General features: G+C 37.6%; 3 protein-coding genes and 1 long non-coding RNA gene across 4 annotated transcripts; 2 read left to right on the top strand and 2 right to left on the bottom strand.

The window, feature by feature from the left end:
* Positions 1–896: 896 nt before the first annotated feature.
* LOC113324239 (ribonuclease H-like) lies at positions 897–1484 on the top strand. The gene has a single exon (XM_026572558.1). The coding sequence runs from the start codon at positions 897–899 to the stop codon at positions 1482–1484; it is 588 nt and encodes a 195-aa protein (XP_026428343.1).
* Positions 1485–5052: 3568 nt separating this feature from the next.
* Positions 5053–5500, bottom strand: LOC113322202. Its single transcript, XR_003347081.1, has 3 exons — positions 5419–5500; positions 5223–5330; positions 5053–5123 (listed from the first exon to the last, which is right to left on the bottom strand). It is a non-coding gene; the product is annotated as an uncharacterized LOC113322202 (long non-coding RNA).
* Positions 5501–19156: 13656 nt separating this feature from the next.
* LOC113320256 (putative syntaxin-131) lies at positions 19157–23796 on the top strand. The gene is made up of 13 exons (XM_026568183.1): positions 19157–19416; positions 20241–20327; positions 20444–20500; positions 21092–21140; positions 21383–21471; positions 21566–21639; positions 21905–21947; positions 22065–22125; positions 22227–22252; positions 22341–22418; positions 22534–22614; positions 22915–22980; positions 23401–23796. Exons 1-13 carry the CDS (start codon positions 19399–19401, stop codon positions 23572–23574), a joined length of 903 nt encoding a protein of 300 aa, XP_026423968.1. The 5' UTR covers positions 19157–19398; the 3' UTR covers positions 23575–23796.
* Positions 23797–23860: 64 nt separating this feature from the next.
* LOC113320257 lies at positions 23861–24451 on the bottom strand. The gene is made up of 2 exons (XM_026568184.1): positions 24143–24451; positions 23861–24067 (listed from the first exon to the last, which is right to left on the bottom strand). Exons 1-2 carry the CDS (start codon positions 24409–24411, stop codon positions 23965–23967), a joined length of 372 nt encoding a protein of 123 aa, XP_026423969.1. The 5' UTR covers positions 24412–24451; the 3' UTR covers positions 23861–23964.
* Between the last annotated feature and the right edge of the window lie 2200 nt (positions 24452–26651).

The raw sequence follows: 26651 nt of genomic DNA, 5'->3' as shown, positions 1-26651 counted from the left end.
GATAGACTTTTGCTGATTAAATCAGTTCTTTGCAGCGTTCCAATTTACAGCATGTCTATTTATAAATGGCCAAAGTCAATGATCAAAATATGTGAAAAAATTATTAGAAATTTCCTATGGTCTGGAGATGGTGATATTATGAAATATAAAACCATGTCTTGGAAGAAGGTGTTCTCTCCCTATAGTGAAGGAGGTCTTGGCTTACAAAGATTGGAAGTACTCAATAAACATTATTAATGAAGATTCTATGGAGGATTATAAATTCAGAAGCAGAGTGGGCCATGTTTATTAAAGCTAAATTTCAAGACAAACAACATCAATGGAAGAACAATTGGCTACTTTCATCTATTTGGCCAGAACTTAAATGAGATTGGAATCACTTGAAAGAAAACATAAGATGGTGTCTTGGGGATGGGAAGAAAATATATTTTTGGTTTGATTCATGGTTAGGTAATACTCCAATAATTAAAGAAGTTGGAATCAAAGAGTATGTTAAGGAGCATATCAACCTGAAAGTATCAGACTTAATTCTTGAAGGAAAGTGGAATTTACCCGAGGAGCTAAAACAAACCCTTACACACTATAATCTACCTGAAATTGGTGTTGGTGATGATATTCTAATATGGAAAGGATAAATCAAAGGTAATCTTACAACTACTTCTGCAATCAATTTAATAAGAAAAGAGAAATCAAAGGTAAATTGGTGTTGGTGATGATATTACAAAGTCCTTTGAAGAGGTGTGGAGCAGAGCAAGTAATCATATCCCTTTCATTAAAAAATGCTGGATCATAGCATCCTGTGCAATTTTAAAAGAATTGTGGAGCAGAGCAAGTAATCAAATACTCAAAGCTTCAAGGCAAGAATCAAGAAAACAATTTATGAAGGGAATCTCAGAATGAAAAACAACAAATGGAGTTCTGACATTGATAATCAGGTAATCCTGTTCTTTAATCTTGAACCAAGAAAAATCAAATTTCAAAACATTAAAACTTGTTACTGGAATCCACCTAGTCCTGGTTTTATCATGTTCTGCTATGATGGTGCTTCAATTGGGAACCCAGGACTTGCTGGTTTTGGTGTAGTAATTAGAGATCATTTGAGTCAAGTTCTGGGGGTTATAACTGGTGGAATTGGTAGTGCTACAAACTACATAGCAGAAGTGCATGCAGTAATAAATGCAATTGAGTTGGTTGTTGAATGGAAGATGCTCAATGTAATACTAAATTCAGAATCCAAAACTGTCATAACAGAATTTGAAAATAACCAGATGCCCTGGTTTGTGAAAATGAGATGGCAGAAGGCAATGAAACATGTTCAGTCAATTATATTCTTACACAGCTACAGGGAAAAAAACTTTGCAGCAGACACAACTGCAAAGAAAGGTACTAGATTGGAAGCAGGACAAAGAAATGTCTATCATGGAAGACCACACTTTCTAGCAAGGGTAGAGCAACCAAATGTGGAATACTATAGAATCTGTTAAGTTTGTTTGGTTATTAGCCTATGTAGTTGGATGTTTATTTTTGGTAATTTTTCTTCCTTGTAATCTTTTAAAACCTCCTTTTAAAAATTAATGAAAGTGTGATTCAGACAAAAAAATATATGAAAGATTCAGTTGATGCTTTTAGTTGCTATTGTCAAAGGTGTACATAATGAACTATCTAGAATTCATACTTTCTCTTTGTTCAAATCATTTTATACTAGGCATATAGCAATCGCCCTCAAAATATAGCTTGAGGTATCTATTAAAAATAGTCTGACTAATCAAGATTATTTTTTGAAGCTGTTTAAATGCATCTGGGTAACGGGTGCGGGGCGAATCCCCGCCACAAAAATCGATAATTTCCACCAGTCTCGGTGCGTAGCACGGGTTACACACTAGTATTCTCTTATTTTCAGCTCATAATTCGTATACCAGTAATAGACGTCGTTGACCATACATTATGTCCTTGCATGTTTACCGCTCATCATAAATTAAAAATTGGCCTATATCCTCACTATAATGTGGCTAGTCATTGAGGATTGATTGTCGAAACCACTTGTACACACACCTATTGATTCCCTCATTGATTGTCGAAACCACTTGCACACACACCTATTGATTCCTTCATTGATTGTCGAAACCACTTGCACACATACCTATTGATTCCCTCATTCTTGCGTAGGTGTGACAACATTGGCGCCACTTATCTTACTGTGGATCCCATTTTTCATGCTCGGACCAAACACATTCAGATCGATTATAACTTTGTCTGTGAACGTGTTGCCCGCTGCCAACTCGACGTTCGATTTATTTCTACACGTGATCAGCTTGCTGATGTATTAACTACGAATTTGGGTTCTCAACGTCACAGTGATCTTCGTAACAAGCTGACCATCCGGACGCTCAACTTGCGGGGGCGTATTAAGGATGGAATAAATGATAAAATTCCCCAAAATCGACCTCAACCTTGTGAAAATGCCTCGGACGTTAGGGAATAGATCAAAATTCCCCAATCCGTTAGATTTTCAGTTAAGGATAGTTAAGTAGTCGAAATTTCCCTCCAGGGTACATTGTTCATAATTTAGAGTTCAGTATTTTAAATTCAGGGTTCGGGGTTCAGGGTTTAGGATTTAGGATTCATGGCTTAGGGTTCAGGTGGTGGTGGTGCGGTGGTGATAGTGGCGGTGGTGGTGGTGCTGTTGGTGTTGTTGGTGGTGGTGCGATGGTGGTAGCGGTGGTGATAGTGCCAGTGCTGTTGGTGGTGGTGGTGCTGGCGGTTAGTGCCGTTGATGGAGGTGGCGGTGGTGGTAGCGATTGTTCTAGTGGTAGTGGTGGTGGCCGTGGTAGGGGGTGGTGGTGGTGGCAGCAACAGTGGTAATTAGTGGTTGTTCATTTGGTGGTGGCGGTGATAGTGGCGGATCGGGACGTTTTGATTAAAAAGGGTAAAAATGGAATTTCAAAACTCCGCTGACCGGTCAAGACGGCCAATTTTGATCAAAATACCCCAAAAATAACGGAATGGGCATTTTGACCTGTTTCCTAACGTCCGGAGCTTTTTCACAAGGTTGGGATCAATTTTGGGGCATTTTGCCACTTAACCCATTAAGGATACAGAGCGAATATGGTAGTCTTGCTTACAATTTAAGCTAGCTTTGGTTTGGGTCCAAGTCTTTCTATACTTGTGATTCTTTTATTTAGAAGTCCTTCCTTATATTTTGTATATCCTCTTATTATAAACTAGATTTTGTGTCCATACTACGCCCAGGGAGGCCCGAAAACCGCTTTACCTCGTTCCGTCCCAATGCATGTTTAGAATTTTTGATTTGGTGTAGTTCGGCTTCGCCTCACCCCGTCTGATACATGTTTAGGATTTTTTTATTTGATGTGGCTTGGCTTCGCCTCGCTCGGTTGCTTAGGATTTTTTATTATATTTTTTTCTTTTAACCATCTTTTTTGATTGGTATGATGTGGTTTCGCCTCGCCCGATCGTACATTTTTGATTTGGTGTCGCAGGGCTTCACCCCGTCCCGTAGTGATATATTTTTGATTTGGTATGGTTTGGCTTCGCCTCGTCCCGTCCCGATGCATATAGCTCGGCTTCGCCTCGCCCCATCGCCGGGCAATCTAAAATGAATGGATTGTTATCTTCACTTACACATTGTGTATTTAGCAGCGATATGGGAGATGTGCCCATGATACAGCACACTGCCTAATTAGCAAATTTAATGTTACGCCTTAGTGATCTCTCAAAATTTACTCCACAATACTGGCCATAAGATTACACGTATTGAAATAGCTGGTGGTGTGCTATATCGATCATCTGATAGGAAGGTATGGATTGAATTTCAGATATGTCAGACAAATTGAAGAGCATTTAAATAGAAAAACTGCTACAACTTAAAAGACAGATCACATTATAATATCATCAGGTGGTATAGCAACAAGCAGTCTCGCTAGCTATTCTGATATTTTCTTAATGGCCTAATCTATTTGTTGGTGGGGTGTTCCCTGGTGAAGTACAGTATGTAAAGCTACGAAGCATTTAAGCAGAAAAGCATTTAAGCAGAAAAGCAGAAAAGCTTGGTTCAATAGAAAACCAGACTGCAACTGCTCAGATTATAAAGCTATAATGACATCACATACACATACAACTCTGTCGAAGAGGCATGCAGAAAAAACAACTTGAGTATATATTGAGGATAATTAATGTAAAAAAAGTAGTATAGCACATCGTTCTTAGACCAAAAGACCTACATAACACGACATTTCAAATCGGAGGCTCTTTTCCGTTAAGAATACTGGTTGAAGGCCAGGGATGCAAGGGAAGAATAAAATACCATTTGGGAGTGGGTCAGAAGTACTTCCCACCTATTTTCTTCAGATTTCCTCCAACTATATCAAGCTTCACGTTCTTAAGTTGGTCACTGTCAATTTGAAGCCTGTAAGCAGGTATATACTCAGCTTGCCCAATTACTGAACTCGGCACCGCCTATTTTTACCAGTTTTGAGTAAGTTGATGGCGTCCACCAATGTTTACCTTTCATGTTCCTAGAACTGTAATCTTTCCTTTCCTCAAAATTCTTTAAATTTTCCTTTGCATTTTCAAGTATTTCATCATGAGGTGTTTCACCGTCCTTCGAGACTTTTGAAACCAACGGTAAATGTTTCTTGAGTTGTACCATGAGAGTTCTGGTGGAAATCCCTTTCAGTACTTTCAAGAATAGCTGCACAAACAACCTCTACAAGCAAACAAAGGACACATACCGATCTTTTCATAAAGTGACTATAGTGGTACCGTACATACTATTTTTCTTATGCCATCTCTCACTGAATGAAAATACTATTGTCATCTTCAAAAAAAAGCAAAACCTTTATCAGTTTATGAAATCTAACTACACATTTATGTTGCAGACGTATAGGTTATATTCTTCCAGATGAGGAGTCGCCTCTGCAAGTATTAGAAAGGAGAATTTTTCATGTCATGACCAGCTGATGGTTACTGATCAAAAGTAACTAACCATTAGAAAATGAATGAAAAATGGATCAGTAAAAGTATTATTACCCCAAATCCCATCTTTCTGTATAGTGCTAATGCTGGTTTGTTATCCCGACAGAGATGTAAGTATAACTGATTTATACCTGAATCATCAAATTCAAGATAATCAGTTGCATTAGTTTTCCTCCTTACAGCTAAGCATGCAATTTAGATGAATGGAAGAGAACTTAAGCAGTACTCACCTTGAAGGTAAACAGATCCTTAACAATTATGTTTGAGATTATGCCATGTTTCTGTGATCCCCTTCTTTTGAAGGTGCTAAACAGATTCACAGCTGTCTATAAAAATTCCTGGGCAATCAAGGGATTCAAATCTTAATTAGGTGATTCTCAATATCAAAATGCTAACTTAAAAGATAATTATCCATGTATAATGTACCTCAGGATAAGTCTCCCCCTGTAACATGTACTTGAAATGAAAATCAAGAGTTCCAATGACATTTTTAAGCATGGCACTAAGCATATTCTCGCCTTCCTTTCTCACAGCAATGACGCACATGAACGGTTCTAAATAACGCATCGTACATCGCTTCATTATCACATTAAACTCCTGCATCGACAGCATGTAAGAAAATCCGAGTCTCTCCGATTTAGAATAACTCGCTATGATCAAGTCCAGCGCAACAAAATAAATCATTTTAGTAAAATTATGATTAAGCTCATGCAATGAAATTAGGATAAGTGAATGAAAGTAATTTATATGAACAATGTACCTCCAGTTTATCTTCATTTGCCTTGTGTTTTGATGGGTGTTGTAAAACACCTAATTTTATATCTAGTATTTATGCTTTCTTTGCTATAATTCTTTTAATTTGCATCTCTTATGTTTGCTTTTGAGTTTATTAGGTACAATGGAGTTATTGGAGCAAAAAGGAAGTGGAACTAGCTCAAACCCAGGATTTCTTCTCATCATGTTGAAGACAACGAAAAGACGAAACTAATAGCGAAAGAATGAGATTATTCTGACACCGTATGAAGAAGTTGTGAGCTTTTGAAGAATATCAGAGTTGCGGAGCTGTCAGTCTCGCAGGACTGACAGTTGAATTAATCACTAAGGCTCCATTTTGGTGGCCCATATCCATCATTCGGGGTGCTTAAACCCAGTCCGTGCGACATTAGTCCCACATTAGGTCGAACAGACCTAGTCTTTCTCATTTCTAACCCCTTTCTGGTTTTCTGCTGCTTTATGAGATGAGGTCGTGTTCATGGTGAAATCATTGCTGCCGGAGTAATTGGAGATGGAGTTCGAAGCTGAGAACAGATAGGAGGTTAGGGTTGATTCTAGAGATTTATTTAAGATGAGAACAAGAACAATTAGGGATCCTGTTGAAGAAATGAGAAAGAAGAAAGTCTGCATCTTTGCTGCCATACAGCTTGAGGTTGATGACTATGAATCGAATGATTTAGAATTATGGGTTTGTGTTGAATGTTAAGTTATTGCAGGAAAGGAGATAGAGTGATCCGAAATCAACAACAAGCTCCATATCTGCATTACCAGCAAATTGCAGGAGAAGTGTTCGTAAAAAGGCCTGGTGACCATTTGTTGAAGCTGCAGTGACTGCACTATTTGTTGCTGTGGATTGCCATGGGTTTTAGTGAGATTTGAATATGCAGAGAAGATTGAGTGATTGTTGTGCTTGTAGAAGGGTTGTGCAGGCATGAATTGGAATAAATTGCAGCTGTTCAAGCAGATGATGGAATGGAGTCGAGTGACTAAGATGGAGCATGATAGCGATGGAGATAATGGAGTATGGGAGGTTCAGCTCTGGGATTGAGGATCAAAGTGGGTTGATGCAGTTTGCTGTAGCTATTGGCAGTGACGATGAAGGATGATTGATGGCGCATCGACTGACTTTAGAAAGCATATGAGAGTGCCAGGAACTGGTGGTGTTTATGATGCTGCAGGTGTGGAGCTTAAGGAATGGTTGAAATTCATGGGTTTGACAGGCTTAAACCAGATTATAATGCATTGAATGAATGGGTAGTTGACCGTTACCAGGAAAAGAATGCCAATGGAACTCGTTTAAATGAATGCGAGAATGGAAGCTGAGAAGCGATGGCAGAGTGGAGTGTTGGTGATTTCTGGGGTTGGCTGTAGTTTACGTTGCAGCTGAGTTGGTGGTGATGATTAACAATGGTGCAGTGACTGAGAGTTTAAACAGGGAGATGTGGAATTTGTGTTGCTGTTGAGCTCAAGATGAGCTGGTGCTTGTTGCGATGGATGGAGGAGTTTGAATAGAATACAGGGATGTAGGTTGCTGTGGTTAGTTCGAGCTGGTGATGGCCGTAGTATGAAGAAGATGTAGGGAGAGCTTGAGAAGTCTGTGTTCGAGTATGATAATAAAGGTGATGAGCTCGAGTCTGGAGGTTGCTGTCATAGATATAAGGAGAGAGCTCGTGATGGTGACTGTCATGGGAATGCTAATTCTCGGTGACTGATGGGTTCTGTCGTGGAAACGAATCTCTACAGAAGGTACTAATGGTTACTGACTGGTGGAGCTGTACTAGTCCTGTGAGCAAGAGACGGAAGAGATGGTGAGCACGAGTATGTGATGGATATGATGGCAGTGCTGGAACTGGTGGTAGTTGAATGCTCAATGGTGTTGTTGCTGTAGTCGAATCAGTATGGAGACGAGAACAAAGCCAGAGAAGATGATGGAAGTGAAGAATGTTTCTGTGGCTTACAGAACTGGCAGTAGTGGTTGTTGGGTATGGTTGATGTTCGGAGGAAGGAAAATGAGTATTTGGCTGTAAGGAGCTCGAGTTGTTCGTTGTTGAGAGGAGCTTGGTAGAGATGGAATCTGCAGACTTTGTTTCAAGAGGCAATGGAGTTTGAATAATACAACAGGGAACCAGTCGAGTTCGAGTTATGGAATGGAACGATGGGAAGACTTGCAGGCTGACATGGTCGTGAAGATGGAGAAGAAAGGAGAGTTAGGCTGTCAGTTTTGGAAAACTGACAAGCCAAGAACGTAAGATGGGCCGGATCTTGAGTGCGATCCCAATAGGCTATTTAGCCAATATATTTTGCACGACCAGAATTCTATGTGCGAGAGGTTTGAAAAGGAAGTTGCGACTCCATGTTGTGGAGATTTTTTTTATATCTCTTTACTTTTACTTTTTGTCTAGGGTTGAGAAACATGAAACCTTTTCTCTTTCTTCTTGTTATGAACTCCTTGAATATGAGTACTTAATTTTATTATCGGTTATGGATTAGTTGGATTTCACATAACATGGTTCTTTGATTCAATATATTAGTTTTGTCTCATATTTATCGTTCATGATTCTCTGGAAATATTGTTATATGATTGACGTATTATAACATGATTTGATTGTTTGTTTTGTCAAGTTGCAAATTGGTAGAACTTGTAATCACATCTATTGCTAGTTTAGGGTTAATCATCGAGCGATAATCCTTGAACACAAGTAGCATAAACATGGTTATAGCTCGTAGTGATACATCCTTGCAATCATATGTGAATCATGGCCTTTGTTAAATATTTTGCGCAATGTATTTTGATTGCATTGGTTAGCCTTGTTTCATGAATCTTAATGCTCCATGGGAATTGAACTTGATTAGCGCAAGGCGTTAGGTTATTCTTTTGGTAGAATTCATATTCGCATCTTTTAATGTGTTTGTTGATGATAAGAGGAAATTAGCGGGATATCCTTTCGATAAGGTATTCTAGGGCTTTGATAATGATAAATATCAATTCTAGTTATTAAGACAAGAACGTATTAGTGAATGAAAACGAAACCCTTAACCAATATTTTCACCTTATTGATTTGTGTGTTTACTTTCTTTATTTGCTTTTATATTTATTTTCGTATTTAAAGATCAGAAAATCCCCCGTGTTACTTATAGGAAACCGAAACATATTGACAACCTAGTCCTCTATGTGGGAACGATCTTTTCTTGCCCTTGCTATATTTTATATTTTGAGTAGTGAGAAAGTAATTTATTTTTGACGCATACGACAGTGATCAAATTTCCCCGGCAGCGGTTGTCACTTGTTTTTGGTTTCTTATTTTTGTTTTTAGTTTTGTTTCTTCTTTTTGTTTTCTTATTTTCTTATTTTGACATATTTTTGAGAACTCTTGTTTCAGGTACCAATTTCTATGGACGGAGCATATTGGAACAATGGGTACGTTTATCAACCTCAACAATATTATGACAACTATCATCCTTACGGGGAATACAATCAAAACCAATCATTTGGTTATGGTCAATATTCTATGTACCCTTTGAGTTATTCTCATACATATCAACCTTCTTATGGTAGGTATGTAAGTGAGCAACCACAATGAGGGGAGACTAGTTATACTCCTATTCATATTTCTTCTAGTTTGGTAGATGAGATGCAACAATTTATGGTCGGCATGGAGTTAGTTTATAGACAACCAAGCATGGAACCAGTTTCATCGACTGAATATGCTCATAGTATGTTAGCCCCAATTTCTGATCGTAGTTATGATCATTCACCCATTCAAAGGGAAGATAATTGGCCCAACAATACTGAGGTAAGTGATTCTACTTTTGCCTTGCCAAACGAGCTTTACAACCATATGGAACACTATATTCAGAATTTGGATGGATCACTCCAAGAGCTTCAACAAGGTGTTTCCAACTTAAGAAATGGCATTGATGAATACAAAGAGGAAGTGTACAATTGTGTTGAAAAGGACCAACCTTTGGAGATATTTGATGACATTAGTGTAATTGACTCAACTCTTGATCTTTATAATGATCAAACACATATTCAAAAGGTACATGAGTATGATGAAACTAGTGTTTTACAAAACTTCGTTGCAACAAGGTTTGTGTATAATGATGATGAGTATGTTGAGAATGAGACCATTATGACCAATATTGTGGAACACCCAATTGAGCTTGCAAAGGATTATAATGAAGATGTTGATGCCGAGATTTTGGTTAAGGCAGAAACGGACGAAGAATGGTTGCAAGGTTTAATAGAGGACCATGATATACAAGAGGTGAATAATTCACTTGAGTTTTTCAAGGATGACGAGGATTCCATAATAGAATAGATTGTGCAAGGTTTGTTTAACCCTTTTCATATTGTTTCTTCTCCTTTACCTCTTGTTGGTTTGAATGTATGTGCTTCGAGAATACTGTTGAATGACTTTGTTTCTCGATTTCCGCCATTAGAGATACTTGATTCTCATACTATGCAGGTTTTGGAACCAGAAACCGTGGTAGTCCCTGACTTCTATATTCTTTACCCACTTGCAAGTGTTGTCAAGAATAAGTGTGGGGGAAGCTTTTATCGGTTAATAGCTTCGTTTCTTTTTTATATTACTAATATTTGTGCGAAGCTAGTGTTTGCAAAACATGTGCTACGGGTGGACCCCCAACTTTTCCGATTATTGGTGTATGGATAATTTTTCTTGCAAATCGGGCTGACGACTTTAAATCAGGCGCTAAATGGGAGGCAACCCACTGGTTTTGTGTATCTATCTATCTATCTCTATCTTTCTTTTTTTTTAAGTCTTTTATCTTTATTTTCTTATTTTGGATATTTGCATATCAAAACTCCAACTTTTAGAGATTTTTGAACAATTTAGAATAAACACTAGCCTTTCTAAGTAGATGGAATTTTTTCTTAACAATGAGGTATATATATTGGTTGAATTGGGATGAGATGCCAACTAAATAGCTTGTTTAGTGTTTATCCCCTATTGTTCATAAGTAGCTATGAGTTGGAGTATTCAGTTTTTGTTGTTACGCATATTATCTTCTTATTTTGTATATCATGTTATAAATTTCCCATCTTAAATTTTACTTTGGATGACTTAATTTACATTGAGGACAATGTAAAGTTTAAGTGTGGGGGAGTGTTTTCGCATATTTGAATGAAACCGTTTTGGTTGCGGGAGTTGAGGAACCCATTAACTACAAGGGACAGAATTATTCAAGTGTTAGAAATAATATGAAAGTTGTTACCATATCTCGGAATATCACCATATCACTTTCTGTTTTTATTTTTGCAAACTTTATGCTATATCTATGTGATTTGGTGACATCGAATTGTTATTGCTGCTAGGATGAAATAGTGTGATTGAGTTACTACAAAAAAAAAAAAAAAGAGACCGACCAATTGACCAAACAGAATAAAAATGACACTTGGATAGCAATATGTGTGTGTTTTCCCTGTCTCCGTCGCTTAAGCAAGCGTGGAACGCAGGAACCATGGGAACTATCATGTAATATGTTGACAAGAAACATGCGCTTGGATCCATAAGATCCAATCATGATGTCAATGAAATTTTTTTTATTATGGTGCAATAAAATCGACTCCTGGTTCCCTTGTATTTTCCAGTGAGTCGATCTAGATTTAAGATTATTGACTGCTGGTTCCCTTGTATATGCCAGTGTGTTGATATTAGATTCAGACCAGTAGCTCAATCCAATAGGATTCATAGGTTCATCATTGGCGGCGACCTTCAAACAGATATGGGAAACACAGATCACTTTAGTCAACAACGCAACCATCTATATCTATTTCCATCTTCTTAATATTTTCATTTGTGATTGTGGTTTGTTATCTTCCGAGTTTGTGGCTTGTTCGACTTTCTTAACAGAGCTTAATTTATATATATTAATTTGGATTCATAACAAGGTACCTCCTCTTCAACCATTTTCTCACAGGTACTTGGAGTTGGAAATATAGGTTTTTTAGGTAGACCTCTTGTAAACCTTCACGAGACTATAACTCGTCCACTAGGGACACCTAGGGGTTCAAAGGCTTGTTATTTATGCTAAATGTGACCGTAGCCTCGACGAGACGGAGTTGTATGTATGTTTTAGAATTATTTTGTTTGATTTGCTCGAGGACTAGCAAAGTCTAAGTGTGGGGAATTTGATGGGTGTTGTAAAACACCTAATTTTATATCTAGTATTTATGCTTTCTTTGCTATAATCCTTTTAAATTGCATCTCTTATGTTTTCTTTTGAGTTTATTAGGTAAAATGGATTTATTAGAGCAAAAAGGAAGTGGAACTAGATCAAATCCAGGATTTCTTCTCATCATGTTGAAGACAACGAAAAGACGAAGCTAACAGCGAAAGAATGAGATTATTCTGACACCATATGAAGAAGCCGTGAGCTTTTGAAGCATATCAGAGTTGCGCGAGACTGACAGTTGAATTGAAATCACTAAGGCTGCAATTTTGGTGGCCCATATCCATCAGTCGGGGTACTTAAACCCTGTCTGTACGACATTAGTCCTACATTAGGTCGAACAGACCTAGTCTTTCTCATTTCTACCCCCTTTCTGGTTTTCTGCTGCTTTATGAGATGAGGTCGTGTTCATGGTGAAATCGTTGCTGCCGGAGTAATTGGAGATGGAGTTCGAAGCTGGGAACAGATAGGAGGTTAGGGTTGATGCTAGAGATTGATTTAAGATGAGAACAAGAACAATTAGGGTTCCTGTTGAAGAAATGAGAAAGAAGAAAATCTGCATCTTTGCTGCCATACAGCTTGAGGTTGATGACTATGAATTGAATGATTTAGAATTATGGTTTTGTGTTGAATGTTAAGTTGTTGCAGGAAAGGAGATAGAGTGATTCGAAATCAACAGCAAGCTCCATATCTGCATTACCAGCAAATTGCACGAGAAGTGTTCGTAAAAAGGCCTGGTGACCATTTGTTGAAGCTGCAGTCGACTGCACTATTTGTTGCTGTGGATTTCCATGGGCTTTGATGAGAGTTGAATATGCAGAGAAGATTGAGTGATTGTTATGATTGTAGAAGGGTTATGCAGGCATGAATTGGAATAAATTGCAGCTGTTCAAGCAGATGATGGAATGGAGTCGAGTGACTGAGATGGAGCATGATAGCGATGGAGATAATGGAGTATGGGAGGTTCAGCTCTGGGATTGAGGATCGAAGTGGGTTGATGCAGTTTGCTATAGCTATTGGCAGTGACGTTGAAGGATGATTGATGGCGCATCGACTGACTTTAGAAAGCATATGAGAGTGCCAGGTACTGGTGGTGTTTATGATGTTGCAGGTGTGGAGCTTAAGGAATGGTTGAAATTCATGGGTTTGACAGGCTTAAACCAGATTATAATGGATTGAATGAATGGGTAGTTGACTGTTACCAGGAAAAGAATGGCAATGGAACTCGTTTAAATGAATGCGAGAATGGAAGCTGAGAAGCGATGGCAGAGTGGAGTGTTGGTGATTTCTGGGGTTGGCTGTAGTTTACGTTGCAGCTGAGTTGGTGGTGATGATTAACAATGATGCAGTGACTGAGAGTTTAAACAGGGAGATGTGGAACTTGTGTTGATGTTGAGCTCAAGATGAGCTGGTGCTTGTTGCGATGGATGGAGGAGTTTGAAAAGAATACAGGGATAGGTTGCTGTGGTTAGTTCGAGCTGGTGATGGCCGTAGTATGAAGAAGATGCAGGGAGAGCTTGAGAAGTCTGTTCGAGTATGATAATAAAGGTGATGAACTCGAGTCTGGAGGTTGCTGTCATAGATATAAGGAGAGAGCTCGTGATGGTGACTGTCATGGGAATGCTAATTCTCGGTGACTAATGGGTGCTGTCGTGGAAACGAATCTCTACAGAAGGTACTAATGGTTACTGACTGGTGGAGCTGTACTAGTCCTGCGAGCAAGAGACGGAGGAGATGGTGAGCACGAGTATGTGATGGATATGATGGCAGTGCTGGAACTGGTGGTAGTTGAATGCTCAATGGTGTTGTTGATGTAGTCGAATCAGTATGGAGACGAGAACAAAGCCAGAGAAGATGATGGAAGTGAAGAATGTTTCTGTGGCTTACAGAACTGGCAGTAGTGGTTGTTGGGTATGGTTGATGTTCGGAGGAAGGAAAATGAGTATTTGGCTGTAAGGAGTTCGAGTTGTTCGTTGTTGAGAGGAGCTTGGTAGAGATGGAATTTGCAGACTTTGTTTCAAGAGGCAATGGAGTTTGAGTGATATAACAGGGAACCAGTCGAGTTCGAGTTAGGGAATGGAACGATGGGAAGACTTGCAGGCTGACATGGTCGTGAAGATGGAGAAGAAAGGAGAGTTAGGCTGTCAGTTTTGGAAAACTGACAAGCCAAGAACGTAAGATGGGCTGGATCTTGAGTGCGAGCCCAATAGGCTATTTAGCCAATATATTTTGCACGACCAGAATTCTATGTGCTAGAGGTTTGAAAAGGAAGTTGCGACTCTATCTTTGTGGAGATTTTTTTTATATCTCTTTACTTCTACTTTTTTCTTAGGGTTGAGAAACATGAAACCTTTTCTCTTTCTTCTTGGTATGAATTTCTTGAGCATGAGTACTTAATTTTATTATTGGTTATGGATTAGTTGGATTTCACATAACATGGTTCTTTGATTCAATATATTAGTTTTGTCTCATATTTATCATTCATGATTCTCTGGAAATATAGTTATATGATTGATGTATTATAACATGATTTGATTGTTTGTTTTGTCAAGTTGCAAATTGGTAGAACTTGTAATCACATCTATTGCTAGTTCAGGGTTAATCATCGAGCGATAATCCTTGAACACAAGTAGCATAAACATGGTTATAGCTTGTAGTGATACATCCTTGTAATCATATGTGAATCATGGCCTTTGTTGAATTGTTTGGCAATGTATTTCGATTGCATTGATTAGCCTTGTTTCATGAATCTTAATGCTCCATGAGAATTGAACTTGATTAGCGCAAGGCATTAGGTTATTCTTTTGGTAGAATTCATATTTGTATCTTTTAATGTGTTTGTTGATGATAAGAGGAAATTAGCGGGATATCCTTTCGATAAGGTATTCTAGGACTTTTGATAATGAGAGATTAAATATCAATTCTAGTTATTAAGACAAGAACGTGTTAGTGAATGAAAACGGAATCCTTAACCAAGATTTTCACCTTATTGATTTGCGTGTTTACTTTCTTTATTTGCTTTTATATTTATTTTCGTATTTAAAAATCAGAAAATCCCCCGTGTTACTTATAGGAAACCAAAACATATTGACAACCTAGTCCTCTATGTGGGAACGATCCTTTGTTTCCCTTGCCATATTTTATATTTTGAGTAGTGAGAAAGTAATTTATTTTTGACGCATACGACAGCGATCATGTTTGAGGTTCTTAGGTAATAAGCAGAATTACTCAGTCAACTGAACACATTCTGAGACATTTCCTGGTGAGCTAAAATTTGATTGCAGCTTTATGACATGACCGGGAAAGTAAACAAAATTTCGGAATAAAACCAAGTTTTCTACATTTTTATCCACCTAAGCTATTTAGTAAAAAGGACAAGAATACTAATCTCGTTTTTTTTTTTTGGATCTGAAACCAAACGAATTGTAAAACAACTAATCATGAATTTTATAATCGCATAAACTAAGCATTCAAGCGTTATTTGAGGTGTATTTACACAATCTGAAGCAATTTTTTCTAATCAATTTCAGAAGGTGGAAAAATGATTTCCGGTGGAAACACTATTAAATGAAGTTTGTTAACTTCCATCAATGAATAATGGTATATGTCTTACCTAATTTTTGCATAGGAGATATTGTACCCTACGGTTTCTTTAAGATTTAAACATGCACGGACTATAACAAATGAAGAGCAAAAGTATTGTCGATGAACCTAATTACTTGATGTGTTAGTTCATGCCATTGATATCCTAAAGTCAGATCAACCTTGAAAGTAAAGAAATTCGAATTGTTGCCTATCCGTTTCATGTTTTCTCCTTTTCTACAAACCTCAAAGGTCCTATATCATCGACTTGTTTAACCCATATACGAAAAACATTTAAGTCAAGTGCAATTACCACAGACATTGTACTGTTTAATTAAGAACAGTTATAACGATTGAAAGTTCAAGATAAAGTGGAGAATATACGGTAAGGTGTTTTACCTTTGAATCAATCAACAACTAATAGCGGTTGAATCAATCAACAACTAATAGCGGTGTGAAAAACCAACTTATGGACCTCAGTATCGAGATCGGCACAAACCGTGGAATCTTGTTATGTTCTACTCTATCCGAAGTGCACCAAGAACCTGGGTGACAAATACAACCGGATCATCCGGTTAACAAATATGGATAGGTACTGGCAAACTGAGATGAAATAAAATATTATGGTTTATATCATAAGGTACTGGCTTTGAAAAGTACTTCTACGCCAGAATCTCTAAACATAAAGTTTTGAATAAAGAGGGGAATACATTGGTAATTCTTCATATAAAAAAAAGGTACAATCACAGGGTAGGATTGGAATCTGCATAGAATCATTACCTACCTGATAGGCAGAAGATTCCCAAAAGGCTTCAATTTCAAACCTCTAACACGGGATTTCATGGTATGGTTAGGCTATTGTTTAAATCTTATATCTATACAAAAATCAACATTACATACCTCATATTCTTCATCACCATCACTCCTTAGTCTTAATTGTTTATCTGATTTCGAACCACCAGCAACAACTTCCTCATAATCATCTGAAACAGTTCTATTATCTGCTTCAAGTTAAAAAAAAAAAAGACTTTCAGATATGTCTTGTGCTGATGCTGGGTAATAATAGTAAGAAATTGAATATATCAGTACAATAACTTGAAGATAATATGAAAAAAGTAATTGATTGATGATATACCTTTTCTTTTCTTTTTTCCATTCCGTGATTGTCTCAGCAACTTTTTCCTATTTGTCCTGCACCTCTGGTATATCTTTTTTTGAGCATCCCTTTTTGTTCTTCGAACCACAAGTCTGAAAGCAGGATTCCTTTTTAATTTGGGAACTACAAGTTTCAAAGCAGGATTGATGTTTAAGTCTTCTCCATCATGAGAATGTAGTGCAGATACTCAATACCCAATGCTGAAAAGTGACAAATAAGGATATCCTTTGAGATTTATAAAGAATTTGGTCCAGCGATTCATGGATAGGAATGAAAAAACTAAATGTCTGAACTAATGATTTTTTCAATTCCAGAAATCTTCTTCAAATCCCTAATTTCTATTTCTACATTGCAGAACCCTAAATCAATAACTCAACTTAAATCAACTTTATTCAAATCATCTTCTTCATTAATAAATCAAACTCAGATACCCTAAGTCTTCATTTACTAAAACAAAACCCTAATCACCACCTCGAATTATTTAGGCACAAAAGCTGACAGAAGTATTATCTACCCACCTTTTTGCAAACAGTGTTACTAACATTCTGTTAAATACATGGTGTAAATGGAGTGTAATTCAAATTTTAATGCTCCGTCCAATAGAGTCCCGCCACTTGTCCTCTCCAGACTTGCTCTAGTTCAAAGCTTTTATCTAATTTAATTTGAGGGGGTGTCACACTCACCGTGCGACGTGGAAGCTCGTATGACTTAACATTTTAAAGGAGGGGAGATACCCATGTACTGCTAACAGTATTGAATAAGAATTCTTCAAGTCTACGATAAGACTTGTTTTGGAGATTGCGTACATTTCTGTTTTTTTTTTCCTTTTCTTTCTAAGTTCTGGCGGTTGTATTACTAACAGACGCAGATACATCTTGACATTAGAAGAAACATATATGGGCCGTAAACAAGTGCAGGCGGGTATTCTTACCACATCTTCTGTACAGGAAGTTTTGCGCAGTTTGCGGAGGGATCAGCGCGAGCCAAAAGATGTATATGTAGGCGATAGACTGGTAAGTGGATATACGTGGATGGAAGGTGGTGAGATAGAACATGTAGTATCAAACACCAAAACACTCCTGAGGGAGGAAGAGGCCAATGTTATAACTTTAGCTGGCCACGAAATCTTTCCCAAGATAGAAGAACAAGCCATTCTTGGTACCCTTGAAGTCCATGTAAATGGGTTGTACTATGCAACCTCTAGTCCCAATTTCTGCTTTTCTTTCTATTGTGCAGATGTAGAGACAGTGATTTGGAGACGAGAAGACGCCGCCTCTCTTGCACTTCCATTTTCATGAAGGCATCGAGAACGGGATATCCAATTCCGTTTGGGGCAGGCCTCTGTGCGACAGAAGAGATCTCATAATGGTTCATTTAAGGTTAACGAAGATTTAAAGAACTTTGTCCATAATGTTCTATAAAAATGGAGAAATGTACCAGTATTACATATTAAACCATTTGGTGATGCTGAGGTTCGTAATGCGTATGAATTTCAAGGAAGGTGTCCTTCCAAGGCACCAACCGTCTTTGGCCTGACTCTTTTTACGCTAGTTGGCCTTTTAGATGCACCTTTCATTGTGGTCGACCTATACAAGATACAAGTTGTTCATCTGAGGCTTAAAGTTGCCTAAACCTGTGGAGATAGATATGACTATTTTTCTGGACTCCGAGCGTGATCCGGTTCAAATCATTCAATCCCCATTGACAAGCTCAATCTCATAAATAACAGTTGTGACCGTGTGTGCGTGAAGTATTGTGAGAAAGATTATGATATCGAACGGGGTTCCACAGGGAAACAGATAGCAGATTCTCCTCCGCGGCGGAACTACCACAACGCGGGAAATGCAGAATACTGTGAACCATATGGCGAAACATTCTATACTCCAGATGGTGAAGAATACTGTGAATACATATGGGAGGACTAATAGAACCAAAGAGTAGAGTAAGGCCGGAGAAGGTTGAGTTTAGGAAAAGCAGTCAATGGAACCACACAAATGTTGCTTTGGTTAACAATACTGTATATGTGCGTATATGTGCTGCATATCTGGATAGGGGAGTGTCCTTCCTGAATGTGGATTAACTAGATTGGCATGCTAAATATGCCTTGGGGATAATCATGCATTAACATTCACTAATGATGCTTTTTTTTATATATACAATTTTCATTAATCATGTTTGGCCAACACAACCTATAATGTTGCTTCTTTCACCTAGACTCCAAGGGCCACAAAGGCAATTGGTTTTCTATAGATCGGTAGAAACGCGCATGGTTGCTAATGGAGATCGGAATTAGCAGGGATACCGTTTCAGTGATCCGACGGTCAGGATCGAATATGATTTTTTTGTCTCATATAAAACGGTACTCCTAGCAATTCCAGTCCCCCGTTAGGAGCCATGGAAACGCGCGTGTCCCAACTCCCAATACCTTATAGGCTTTTGCCCAACGGTTTTGAACTTGAACCCTGTGTCTCTCACAAATTCACAATCTTTTTTGCTTCCCGGTTCTTCGTTCCTCAGGAAACTGCTCTTTTCTAGATCACACGACTTGTTTGGTTGTTTCTTCAACTTTCTCTCCAGCTTCTCATTCAGAGGGAGAGACCTGGTTAGGTTAAATTTTCTTCCATAACCAGGTTTCGATCATTAAAAGAAATTTCAGCTATTAATCCTCAATTGCAGTTGCGGATCATATATTTGCTAACATGAACGATCTGCTTACGGTATTTAATCACATCCTAATTCATATTTTTATTATAGAATTTGGATTTTAAATGTTATAGATTTTGATGATATATTGTTCATATCTGGATTGAAATGTTAACAGTATCTGCTCATCTTAAAAAAATGGGGAAAACATGGAAATCGAAACATTATAATAATATATCTAGAGAGGGGACAATCAACAATTATTTTTCGTAACTTTTTGATTTCCACTTGCATGAACCCTATATATTCACATTATATATTCTTAGAATGTTGAGCATCTCTCAGAGAAACAGATTGGTAAATCAAATGTATAATGATTTTCCTTTAACAATTAATCCACGTGGGTATAACCACAATCATATAAGATAATCAATTTCGATTTAGCCTTTGAGATTTTTTTTTTTATTATTGTTCGGACATCAAAACATAAACTACTAAGTAGTTGTAGCGTATGGGTATACTGGAGGCATCAATTTTTGGTCGATCATAGCAATAGATATACTGCGGCTTTCTACATACTAATATGAGTTAACTGGTCTCTGATATGACTTCTGAAAATTTTCAATCTCAATTGCAGTAATTTGGATAACTAACAGTGTTCAATACATGTGTAAGTTGTGCATGATGGTGTACATGTGTGAAAACAAAAAGTGGGTCTGAAATGTATTTTTCTATGCTGAGAACCAAGTGTCAGTATCTTACCATGTGAATGCTAGCTACTTGCAGAAAAATACATTTTCCTCCGTGCAAATAGAACTTGAGATTCTACATTTTTCAGTTTTGTGCATCTTAAACTTGCAGAAGATTCTCTTTTATATCTTTATGTTTTTTTTTTCAGAACTCCTTCGAGTTTCCTCGAGGAGAAATACAAAGAAATGCTCTAAAGAATTCTGGAGAGTTAGGGTTGGATACTTATTTCAAACAGGTAGCTCAACAGAATATTTATGAAGTGTCCAACGTCTTTGCAGTATTGACATGTGTGCAGATTCTAATGTCTGTGTTTGATGTAATATGTGATACTATGTTATGTTTTCATGATAGGTTGAAGACATTGAGAAAGAAATCGATAAGCTTAGCAAGATATTAAAAAAGCTCCAGGTAATGCCCTCCTTCTCCTTAATTCTTCTTCTTCTTACTTCTTAGGTGTTCTCTTTTCCTTTTTTCTTTTACAATGATAGTTGTGTTTTCTTTGTCACTATCTAAAAACATGAGTTCTGTTTTGTTTGGTTTTCCGTTCCTATTTCTGGGAAAGGATGGTTTCTACGGTGCTAGTTAAATCTTGCTTAGAACATCAATGAGGTGGAAACTAACAGCTTTACCGGGTTTCTCCTGTAAACATAAAACTCATAGAATCTGCCATGATAACATCTCTGAAATGGCACAAGTGCTCAACAGAGGGTTATGCTCGCCTACATATCTTCTGGTGGTTATATCAGCCATGCAGCTTTCTTTTGCCACTACCTTTTTTATTACTTGTATATGAAATCTTGCGATGTTTGGTCATCAATGAGACCATCTAAAGTGTTGCTTCAACCAGTGCATTCAGATGACCAAGTTAACTTTTCGGAGCAAAAAGGAAACTATGCTATTCTAAGATTTCCCTGGAAATGCTGCAGTGGAAAAATCCTTGAATTACCTTGAGAATAAAAAAGTATTTTATTTCCATTAACCTGCTTATAATGAATGCAGGATGAAAATGAAGAGTCAAAGTCTACATCCAAGGCGCCCACCATGAAAGGTGATTCCTGCTGCGTATGATGCTTTTTACATACATATAAATGTGTACTGCTATCATTATGTTGTATGACGGGAATACAATCCCTCTTTACTTCTTTCCTTACCATCTCAAAGTTCAAAATTTCTGCTTTGTGGGTAGAAAAAGTGTTTTTCTTAGTCTTTTTCCATGCTCTCGTGGAAACCTTAATGTGTGGTCATGCTTTTCCTCCCAGTGGTCATGACTGATTATATAATTGGCCACAGCAATCAAGCAGCGCATGGCAAAAGATGTAGACGAAGTGTCGAGAATTGCTCTTTTAGCTAAAGCTAAAATCGAACAACTAGACAAAGAAGTAATACTATCTGTCTGCCACACTTTTGTATTTATGACTAAACAATCCCTAGGACTGCCAACCTGACCTGTTATTCTGTTTTTCTCTCCCCCAGAATTTAGCAAATAGGCAAAAGCCTGGAGCTGGAAAAGGAACAGCTATTGAACGAACCAGATCGGCTAGCACACTGTAAGTTACTTTCAACTTTCCTTCTGTAAATGTATGTGGTAGCTAAAGGTGACTCTTCAGGGGTTCGGGGTGTTAGAGCAAGCTTATGATATGATTTTCTACACTGTGAGGGACATCCTTCACAAAGTCAGCCTTTGACGTCACCATGTGTGCACCACAAAGTTTGTGGTGCAATATGCCGGCTCCCAAGTTGAATAGCTTGTAGAGTCTTGTACGTATCTGGTGGTTCCTTAGCATTTAACTGAATCTCTCATTTTTACTGCAGTGCCTTAAAAAAGAAACTGAGAGATAAGATGTCCGAGTTTCAGGTAGCTATCTACCTAACTTTTATTTAATCATCTGAAGACTTTGAACTTCAGACATATATTCCAACATCAAGTTTTTCTTCCTTTCTAGTTATAGCGTAAATCATCTATTCTTTGCAGACTCTAAGGCAAACCATTCATCAAGAGTATCGCGATGTGGTTGAAAGAAGAGTTTTTACAGGTTTAATCCCAACATAGTGAAGTTTCTGTCATGCATTATATTTTTCCTCTTTCTAACACTGATTCTGTCTGCCGTTTTCAACACTGCTGTCACACAATCAGTAACTGGTCAACGAGTTGATGAAGATGTAAGGTTTCTTCCTGGACTAAAACTTTCCATTTCTAAGATTTCTATGTAATTTTGGTTTCTTATGAATGTGACATTTGTGTTTTCAGATAATTGACCACTTGATAGAGACTGGAGAGAGTGAGCAAATTTTTCAGAAAGCAATTCAAGAACAAGGCCGTGGCCAGGTTTGTCTGTGTTTTCTCCTTCTCATTCTCTATGCTTTCTAAGACATCTGTAGAACTCTCTTATCAAGATAGCTTTATAAGTCTTTCTAATTACAGAAATGCATTTTATTTGCAGATTCTTGGGACCTTGGCAGAAATTCAAGAACGTCATGAAACGGTTAAGGAGCTAGAAGGAAAACTTCTCGACTTGCAACAGGTTTGTTGTCATCCCTTCCAAAGAACTGATTTCATCTAGTCAACCTAGAAATTCATATATATGTAACGGATGACATCTATCCTGAGTTTCTACACCATGCTTTTGTTATAATTTTTGTTCTACAAATATTAATGGAGATTATGGACCAGAATCACTTTTATCCAATATCTGTTCTTAATATTCGCTGACGAATCAGGTCTTGGATTTCAGAATACTTCTCTACAAGAACTCTAAAACCTACTACACTTTCAAATTTTGTGTCCTGCGCCTTGACCTTTTTGCTCTCTCTATGTTTTGTAGATATTTCTGGACATGGCAGTGATGGTGGAAGCACAAGGTGAAATTTTGGACAATATAGAATCACAGGTATTGAGCAGACCCCCCCTTGCAAAAATGTAGTGTAGATTAAGCACCACATAATTTCTATCTGATTTTTCAAACCACGTTTATGATGCAATAAATAGAGCTGTGCAAGATCATTATCCGTTGCGAGATGCTTGTTAGTTAGGTGGCATCTTTTTCGTGATTCTGATTTTTTGAAGAAGAATGGCTTGGTTAGATAGTCTGCAGAATTGGGTGTCCAAATATAATCTTGCAAACAGCCCAAAATCTGCAGAAGAGCAACCACACAAGGGTGGAAAAGTTACAATATTTCACTTTTCACCCTGTTTGAGTAGATTTGGAGACTGTTTTGAACCAAACAAGCAAGCAGATAGCAAGAAGTTGTGAGGAAAATCCATGTTTGTCTGTTGTGTATATTCCTCTTTAACTCTTCTCTTTTTTCAGGTGTCTAATGCAGTTGATCATGTGAATTTGGGGAATAATGCCCTCCTGAAGGCTAAAAAGAAACAGAAGAGCTCAAGAAAATGGACTTGTATAGCTATTCTCATCCTTCTTATAATAATTATCATCGCTCTTGTGTCCGTGTTCAAGCCCTGGACCAGTAAAGATGGTGCATAATGCGGAAATCTTTCTTAATGTTAATATTAATTCTTGGTATATATAAATAAACATTTTCAGTAGTATCAAAAAGAAAAAGAAAAAAACATCTTCAGTTCTCTTTCAAGAGTTGCAAAGTTTCTATGTGTTACTGGTTGTCCGTCAAAACAAATATTTCTCTTATTGTAATATCCGTTGCCCTAAAGTTTGCCGATACTTATAAATATGACATATTTTAAAATACCCTTACTAATCTATATTATAGAGTCAGCTTGCTGCAATTGTATAATATTGTGCCTTCTCTTTCTGTCATTTGTCATAAATATGAATTCACATTTCCAATATAATGCAGTCACAGTACAACACAAATTTTGGGTTACCTCTTTTAAGAGCAAACATATTGTTCATGTATCACTCATCAATGTCTAATGGCTTAAAATGCTTTCCATCAATTAGATAAGTACCCATTGTAAGCCTAACTGCCCATACATCTTTAGGCTTTCTTGCTACAATTCTGTCAAAGAAGAAGAGACCAATTAATATAGCCAAACTGAATAACATATCATGCAAGACTCATTTACTTACATACCTTCCAACATCACCTGGCTTGACAAACCCAGTATTAACTCTAAGACATGGAATTGAAGTTGCTGTTTTGATTGTTTGCGGAGCATCGACAAAGATAATTGCAGACCCAATCTCAAGTTTTGAATTACTGGAGGATGACTCTGATGCTTCACATTTAATTGCAAACTTTGATTTTCTAAGTTTGTTATTTAAATCATTAAATTTTAGTGTTGAATTACTTTGAAACTTGGATGATTGAATCATTGTACTAGGATATAGTGAAAAAGCCATTACTACTTTACTAGGTTTGTAGAAATTGTATACAGATAAGAATTCTAATTAGTAGCTAGCGTGTGTCTGTATGTGGATGCAACTTGCAAGGGTTATGAAGTATGAAGTAACATGGGTAACCTGAACTCACGTCTACCATGGTCAAAAATCACACGTCCATCATGAAGATGGAAAACAAGCAGAGTTAATGAATACAACTTTGATACATCCACTTCGAAGTGGTGCACCGAGAGGCGATCGGACGCGAATACAACTTTGATACATCCATTTCGAAGTGGTGCACCGAGAGGGTATCGGGCGCCCTAAGTGTCACCCTCTTTATATTGGGATAGAGGTGAGGAATGAGTGGGCTCCACCCCTCTCACACGGTGCTACACTTCGAAGTGTATAAATCATTTTCGTAATGAATATACAGCAGTTGTACACTATGGCTGCTTTAAACAAAATATAAACCGTTCGCTCACACAAAAAGTGTGCCCCTCACTAGAGAAACAGGGTGCTAGTTTTGGGCCACCATATGTGTCCGTGGGGCTTTTTTCTGTCTAAGGTTGAATATTAGACCTTTAGCCTCTGATTTCATGTGTATTGTTTCTAGTAAAAGTATTGGGTAATTTGGCTGGCGTCATTAGGGACGACCCTGGAAGAATTAGGAGCAACTAATAAGACAAAATATAGTCACCCAATCCTAAAATGAAGCCTTCCCTTGTAGATAAAACTACAATCGGTAGTTTATTTTAGTAATCGGTAGATGTTAGGATAATCGGAGGTTATTGTGTACATATATAGTATGGCCAAATTGAATAACATATCATGCAAGACTCATTTAGTTACATACCTTCCAACATCACCTGGCTTGACAAATCCAGTATTAACCCTAAGACATGGAATTGAAGTTGTTGTTTTGATTGTTTGCGGAGCATCGACAAAGATAATTGCAGACCCAATCTCAAGTTTTGAGTTACTGGAGGATACAATCCAAAGATCTTATTGGCGAAACAACTTCAGCAATCACAAGTCTCAACAACTGTTTTCTTGGGGACTTGCTTATTTGCCGAAAAGATTTGGTGGTTTGGGTTAGAGCTGTCAAACGGGCCAAGCTAGGGTCAACCCGTCCCTAGCTTGCCAACCCGTACTAGGGTTAGGGTCAACCCTAGCCCTAGTACTATTCACGAACAAGCTCAAAACCCCAACCCTAGCCCTAGACGGGTCAATCCTGACGGGTTGGCCGGTTGGCTTGTTAATGTTATCAATTTAAAAATTAAATTTAAAATTTAGGATTGTTTAGGATTATTCATTTAGTAAAGGTCGAACCTAGGTCAATTTGGTGTTTAACTAGAAGCCCCACCACTGAGTTGTAAAGTGAACGTTTTTATTGCCACTTAATCAACGATATAGCCGGTTACGGCGCTTTAGTTTTCTTAGGCAGAGAACCCTAACATCAACTAAGCATTTTACTTTTTTTTTTATCATTTTATAAGTTTAAATTAATGTGAGTAAGATTAACTCACTGTTTAAATTATGCTAGTCTTTTTTATCAATTTAGGACATCCTGAATAAATATGTGATTGATGAATCTAAGTTGTAATTTAATTTATTGATTGATTATTTAAAATCTAAAAATTGTTATATTTGTTTGGGTAGATCCAAAATTAGCTTTATTTATTGATTTAAAATTAACTAATTCTAATATATGTTTGCAAATCATGAATTTTAAAGAGTTGGTGGAATTGAGGGATATATTTATTAATTTTGACGGGTTGACGGGTAACCCGCGGATTGGCCCTAGCCCGGCTTGTTTTCTAGTAGGGTTGTATATGCCAACCCTAACCCGGCCCGTTTAGACAACAAGCCAAGCCGGGCCGGGTTGAAACAAGCCGGGTTAGGGTCAACCCGCAAGCCGGGTTATAAATTGACAGCTCTAGTTTGGGTCTCAAAAAATTGAGCAATTATAATTTGGACTTTCTTGAAAAATTAGCATGGAAGTTAATTCACAATCAAGAGGAGTTGTGGGCTAGAATATTAAAAGGTAAATATTTTCCTTTTAATGATTTGCAATTCTTTCCTTCTCCAACTACTACTAACTCTAGCTGGATTTGGCAAAGTATTTGTCTTGGTCTCAATATTGTTTTGAAGTATGCGAAATGGCAAGTAGGGGATGGAACTCGTACCAATATTTGGAAATCTAATTGGATCCCTAATATGCAATCTTCTATCCAAGAGTGGGATGAGCTGAATATTCA

The sequence above is a fragment of the Papaver somniferum genome, chromosome 11 (assembly GCF_003573695.1).
Source record: "Papaver somniferum cultivar HN1 chromosome 11, ASM357369v1, whole genome shotgun sequence".
NCBI classification, from domain to species: Eukaryota; Viridiplantae; Streptophyta; class Magnoliopsida; order Ranunculales; family Papaveraceae; genus Papaver; species Papaver somniferum.
Note: the sequence above shows the minus strand (reverse complement) of the source record. Positions and strands in the feature narration are given on the sequence as shown.

What these genes read in the sequence shown, in the direction of transcription:
- LOC113324239 (XM_026572558.1), top strand. Translation starts at nt 897, where the DNA reads ATGAAAAACAACAAATGGAGTTCTGACATTGATAATCAGGTAATCCTG.
- LOC113320256 (XM_026568183.1), top strand. An exon ending in TGGATACTTATTTCAAACAG is followed by an intron (nt 20,328 to 20,443) that starts GTAGCTCAACAG and finishes TTTTCATGATAG; the next exon opens with GTTGAAGACATTGAGAAAGA. An exon ending in ACCAGATCGGCTAGCACACT is followed by an intron (nt 21,640 to 21,904) that starts GTAAGTTACTTT and finishes TTTTTACTGCAG; the next exon opens with TGCCTTAAAAAAGAAACTGA.
- LOC113320257 (XM_026568184.1), bottom strand. Translation starts at nt 24,411, where the DNA reads ATGGCTTTTTCACTATATCCTAGTACAATGATTCAATCATCCAAGTTT. An exon ending in AAGCCAGGTGATGTTGGAAG is followed by an intron (nt 24,068 to 24,142) that starts GTATGTAAGTAA and finishes CTTCTTTGACAG; the next exon opens with AATTGTAGCAAGAAAGCCTA.